This window comes from Marmota marmota, unplaced genomic scaffold (genome assembly GCF_001458135.2).
Source record: "Marmota marmota marmota unplaced genomic scaffold, marMar, whole genome shotgun sequence".
Lineage (NCBI taxonomy): Eukaryota > Metazoa > Chordata > Mammalia > Rodentia > Sciuridae > Marmota > Marmota marmota.
In genome coordinates, this window is record NW_025999990.1 from 4,366,294 (window position 1) to 4,372,736 (window position 6,443).

General features: G+C 43.0%; 1 protein-coding gene across 1 annotated transcript in view; it reads right to left on the minus strand.

The window, feature by feature from the left end:
• Positions 1-679, minus strand: part of Shisal2b (shisa like 2B) — a 25,212-nt gene extending 24,533 nt beyond the window's left edge. The window contains exon 1 of the mRNA XM_015482310.2: positions 37-679. Within this exon, the coding sequence (XP_015337796.1) occupies positions 37-227 (191 nt within the window). The 5' untranslated portion in view covers positions 228-679. The remainder of the gene's footprint in view (positions 1-36) is intronic.
• Between the last annotated feature and the right edge of the window lie 5,764 nt (positions 680-6,443).

Sequence of the window (6,443 nt, forward strand, 5' to 3'; positions counted from 1 at the left end):
GCCCTGCCCTGCCCTGCCCTGCCCTGCCCAGCCTACCTGAGGCTCCACATGTAGCTGTGCTTGTAGGGGAAGTAGCTGCCCGGCTCACTGCAGCAGTACTTGAGGTCCGCGAAGCCGCAGCAGTAGAGAAGCGCGGCCCCCTCGCCGCGCCGAGGGCACTGGAAGGACTCCACGAAGGTATGGTTGAGGCTGTAGTAGCCGGAGCACAGCCGGCTGGTCTCACTCATCGCGGGCGGCTGTCTGCACGGCGGAGCGATGCGCCCTCCGACTGAGCGCGTGCTGTCCCTGGCGCCCGCGGGCCCCTCCGCCCAGCTGGTCTTTTCTGATCTGGGGTCTAGCTGCCTGGATGCTCAGCCTCCGCGCGCCCCTTCTGCTCTCTTTCGGTCCACGCGCTTTACTTTCGCCTACAGTCTCTCGCTACTGAGTGGTCCTTTTATCTGCCGGTCTCAGCTCTAGACCTCTTCGCCTGCTCCTTTCGACTCTTGTTGCGCTCTGCTGCTTCCCCTCTACTTTCCCTCACTCCATCAAGAGCTGTCCCCGCTCTGTGCCAGAGAGCTCTCATAGGAAGAAAAAGCGGGAGAGTTGAACATGTTTGCAATCTGGGCAGATGCTGCTGAAGTCGCAGTTCTGTTTGCCCAGGGACTGGGCAGATGGATTCGGGCAAATAGAGCTGAGCATTTGCCTCCAGGGCCATTGACTCCAAGAGTGGGGGAATGGATCAAATAAAAGGCAGCTGAACTGCTAGTGAGGGTGGTGGGTGATTTCCTTCTTTGAAAAGTACACGTGAAATATTTAAAATCTGCTGATTTTAAAGTCAAAAACAAGAAAAAAAATTCTCCAAAAACTAGCCATGAGGGGCTAGGGTTGTGGCTCAGTGGTAGAGCCCTTGCCTCACACGTGCGAGGTCCTGGTTTCCATCCTCAGCACCACATAAAAATAAATAAGTGAAATAAAGATGTTGTGTCCAACTCAAAAATAAAATATTTTTTTAAAAAAACTAGTCATGTGTTTTAAAAACATAATACTGTTGCTCTTTTTCCAGATAAACAACATGAAAAGGAAGGAAGAGATGGAGATAAAGAAAACTAAAACTTTTTCCCTCCATTTTTTATTGATACATTATAGTATACATAATGTTGGGATTCATTGTTACATATTCGTACATGCACACAAAGTCACAATATAATTTGCTCATTCCCGGCATTTCCCTTTCCCTCCCCTCCCCTCCTTGCTCCCTCTTGTCTCAGAAAGCAAGAACTTTCCATAAAGGGTGGCAGAAAAGGAGAGAGACAGAGGAAATAGGAAGAACAAGACCTTCAGTCAGTGTTGAAGGGTTGCAGAAAGGGCTCTTGTCCCCTTCCTGCTTGGTATTCTCATTTTCCTAATTGGCTTATTCACAGTCTTTTAAAATAATAGCGAATCCGTGCTTACTTAATATGCCAAATAATACATAGGGGTATGTAGAAGAAAATAATAATAGCCTTATGATGGGAGGGCAGGAGGTGCTAACACTCAGAGTTTATAGATAGAGCATTGTTTCCTTCTCCTTTTCTTTGCTTCCTTCCCTTGGCCAGGAGTTTGATTGAGTGATGACATCTTGAACTTTACCTTGTTGTGAACTGGATATTTTTATATTCCTATATATATTCTAGAAATATGCTCTGCAATACAGTTACTTGGAAACAGATTGATTCTTTCAGGTGTGCTTTTAAGCTTTGTTAGGCAGGAATAGAACCGTCATTAGGACTAAATTCTCCCCTACTACTGAGTCCATATACTTCTGAGTACTCTACCCAATATTCCAGCCCTGTGACAGTGCTGAGGCTTGTTCCCTCTGTTCCTTTCAGGTCTTTCTTTACCTGGCCGGAAGCGGTTTTCTCCCAGGCATGCACTGATCAGTACTCAAAGACTCTGGTGATCTCCAAAGCTAATGCCCATATGTGCATTCTCTCCTCTCTCTCCTCCCCTCCCTTCCTCCCTACCTCAGTTTTCTCTTCTCTGGCACTGGGTCCTGCCCCCTCTTCCTCTATGGCTTCCCTGGTCTCCCAGCTCTGCCTTCTCAATTTAGGGAGCCTACCTGGCTCTACCTGGGCTTCCCCTCCCTGCAGTACAGCCTGCAAACTCTCCAGACAGGGAGTAGGTATCCCTGTCCTGCACTGCCTGATAACCATGTCCAGAACCCATTGTGTCATACATTTTGATTATTTACTTGTCTCAGTGCTGAACTCATCTGGGGAATTAGACCTGATCCAAGCTAGGTCAGGTAGGGTTTCTCTCCTGGAACTAGAATTCCATTATTGTTGACAGGAGGCCACAAGAAGCTAGTGTACAGGAAAGTGAAAAATGAAGCAAAGGGGAGCAGAAAAGAATGGTTGAAAGGTGGTCTTGCAATTTTTGTTCTTCTTTTCCAAGGACCATGGCATACCTACCCTGGAATTCTTGAGATGCCTGTTACCTAAAAGAAAAATCGCCCTTTCTGGTGAAAGTGCATTCAAGGTGGTTTCTACTATGGCTGTGTACCTACCTCATAACTGCATTTTGGATAACAATGGGCCACATATACAACAGTAGTTCTATAGGATTATATTTCCTAGTGACCTTATAGCGGGTTTATGACCTTATAGCGGGTTTAGTTTCCATAAGTATACTCTTAAATAAATGTTCACTCAATGGCTAAATCACCTAACAGTGACTTTTTTCAGAATGTGTCCTTGACAGATGATGCTTGTCTATTCTTGCAAACCAAAGAGCCTCAGGCAAAATATCTATAGGGAAAAGTGCGGAGAAAAGGCAACTGAAGAAAAACTGAAGTTCTTTAATTAATGAACACTTCCCTTGGAAGGGAGATAAATAGAACAAGAAAAAAAGAAATTTAGAGATAAGAAAGAAAGTGATCTGGGGCAACATTGATTGTCACAATAAAGCATGTAAAGTGTTCTATGGAGCCTGAGTCAACAGGACAGAATGTGGGAACAAGGTTGGGTAGCAGGCAGAATGGAATAAAAAGAGTAGGTACCTTGCTGAAGGCCCAGTTTTAGCGAGAAGCCATGTGTTTCCAGCAGAACTCCAACAATGAGCATTCAACCATTGAGGCACAGAAGCGAGTCTTAAGAGCAGTGTAAAGATTGGCTTTCAATCGTTCAGAAAATGCCTCACCTCTGGCTTGCTTGCTTTGTGGCTGTAGCCCTCAGCCTCCTCTGGTAGGAGGAGTTCTGACAGGGAGTGGGGTGTGACTGGTCCAACAACCAAAAGATAGCCTTCCATTATATCTTTCATTTTCTCCTTTTATTTAAGCGATTATCAGCAAAGGTTCCCCTTTAGGGAATATTTTGGAAATGAGATGTTTTGGTGTGTTGCTCTAACAGGATACTCTAGTAGCACTGAGGGATGTGGGCCAGGGTTGCTAGACAACTTGACATCTTGCAAAATGAACTGTCTGTGACTTTTCAAATGCTCTACAAGACATTCATGTAGGTGAAAAACCTATCTATAATTATTTTTGACTAGAACCTATCTGTGTGTTCCAAATAAATACAATGTATTTCTTGAATTTTCCAGGAATGCAACTACCATGTAAATTGAAGGAAGATTGTTCTTTGTTTTGCTTGGAACTTTACCAAGAGCTGTTCACTCTTTCAGAAAATCCTGTGCCAAAAGCAATATTGCTAAAGGTTTTGTATTTGTGTTGCTAGAGTCATACACTGTGCCAGTCTGCATTTGTACTGTCACTCCAAAGTAATTTATAGCTGTTGCATGCAGAGTATTGGTGTAAGAATGATGATTTTTGCTGTATTGTGCTTGAGCATTTACGTATAGAAATACATATTTTATTGCAAATGAAGTATCACTTATTTTGTCTTTATAATACACTAAGTCTACATATACACAAATATACATATAATTAATATATTCATTTTCTAGGGCTGCTGTAATAAAGTACCACAGACCAGAACAGCCTTGAACAGAAATCTCTTTCTCACAGTTCTGGAGGGTAGGGATCTGAGATCAAAGTGGCAGAGGGGTTCCTTCTGAGCCCTGTGAGGGAGAATCTGTTCTAGGCCTGTCTTCTTAGCTTGGAGATGGGTCTTCTTCTTGTATGTGTCTGTGTCCACCTGTTACATTGGATTAAGCTCACACTAATGATCTCATTTTAACTTAAATGCCTCCTTAGAGGCCCATCTCCAAATACAGGTGCATTCTGAGATAGTGGGGGTTAGGATCTCAACATGTAAACTTCTTAGGAGGGAACACAATTAAACCCATAACAATTATGGAAGGTAAGACACATCATCTCTACGTACAAATTTTATTTCAAGATAGCAAAAGGAGAAATTAGAAGTACTTCTTATCAAATGGGGACATTGAGTCGGACAGGACTGAGAATTGCTGGTACAATTTCTCGTTCAGACAGTAGTAAATAGTGTGCCACATAGGTGAATGCTGCTCCTTAATTCTAATTGATAGAACAAGTGGCCAGAGAGTAGGACTAAGAAAGTACATAAAAGGATATAAGAAGTCCAACAAAGTCAACTTGGCTGTAGAAATAGTGAAGAGGCCAGATGAGTGTTTTGCTCAAAAATCTTCTGCAGATCCTTATTTCTAAAAGCACATGTAATCAATGCTACTCTATTTTTCTAACTTAATTTCTCTCTTGATCATCTCTAATGTGCTTTCAGACTGCTGTTGTCACTGATGTCTGTGTGCCAGTTATAAAAATTAGTATTTTTCCTGTCCCCCAAATATCTGAATGTTTGTTTTTCTATCTAAGGAATGCTACGACTTCCTTCTGTCTCTATATCTCATCCAGTTCTCAATGCCCAGTTCCAGGATTTTCTCACCAAAATTGATAGAATTGAGTGAGCAGTTGTGGACAGAGTAAGATCTTGAAAAGACAACACAGAAAGGCCAAGAGGAAAGAAGGATTGTGAGAGAGCTGAAGTTCTGGTTTACAAGTCATCTGGCAACAGAACATATGAATAAAATTCATGACAGTAAAAGAAAGATTACAAACTGAGAAGAGAGAAACTGGATGAGAAGGGTGCTGATTAATTCTTTTTTTTCGGTGGGGGGCATATCTGGGATAGAAGTAGGGTACTTGACCACGGGGCCACACCCCTACCCCTATTTGGTATTCTATTTAGAGACAGGGTCTCACTGAGTTACTAAGAGCCTCGCTTTTCCTGAGACTGGCTTTGAACTCGCAATCCTCCTGCCTCAGCCTCCGGAACTGCTGTGATTACGGGTATGTACCACCATGCCCAGCCTGATTAATTCTTGATGCAGAAAGTGTGAACCATCTTCATCCCTAGAGCTGAGCCATGTCCTTCATGGTACCAGTCTACCACAGAGTTAGTATTCCTGGATTCCTGTGTCTTATGGGGAGGGATGCTCCTCCTGAATATATTCTACATCACAGCTATTTGGAACACAGATCATCAAAATACACATTCCATAAAAATTCCAAACCATAAAATCCCTATGAAGTATGTTTGTTGTTGCCTACTAGCATCTATTCCTCCTGCCCTCCTTTCTAAGATTATTCATAGATTTGTTTTTCTACTCAGACCACACTCTTTGGGAGTGGCTGATCCTTCCCCAACACCAGGATGGCCCCTGTTTGATAGGCACCAGTCATTGGCTCAAGGTTCAGCATACAACTGACCCAACCAAGCATGTTGAATCAGGGTAAGTTTCAAGTTCTTGCTCAAAACACTAAGACAGAAATTGTCTGTCTTCTGCAAGATATGGGGGAAGCACAGGTCTGGATGCAGTTGGCAGTCAGTTATCCTAGAACCCTGATGGGAGCTTGTTTTAGGATTAAGAGGGCACTAGAGATGGCAGAGCTGAGGGGCAGAAGAAAAAATGGGTCCTTTCCCCACACAGAGCCGCTGATCAGCCAGCTCCATGAGGTTTTTGTTACATGAACCAATTCATTGCTTCTATACTTTTAACTCCTTGCATTAGGGTTTCTGTTACTTCAGCTGGAGAATCCTACCAAACACGGTGTTCCTTTGATGTTCTTTTATGGATAACCTACAGAAAGAAGAGGAACATTACATCATTTTGGCCAATTTGTACATACCCTGCCATGGTGATTTAGAAGGTTGGAGCAGGAAGTACAGGTCAAAAGCTAATAATTTCTGTGCTCTAGAGCCTGGTTTTGGAGCTTCAACTGGGAGTCCAGCAGCCTAAGTTCCACTGTAAATTACTAAAGGGACAGTGGTGTCATGAATATATCATGCATTAGATTAAAAGCCATGTGACTAATTTTTATAGCTGACACACAGACATCAGTGACAACAGCAGTCTTAGTTGGCAGATTGTAGAGCATCCTTTATATGCAAAATGGAAACCGAAAAACTGCAAATCCCCAATACTAGGGAGAAATCAGAAGCATAGTTTAGGAAGTTAGCCAGTACTTACAGTCCTTGTTCTCATGTGTA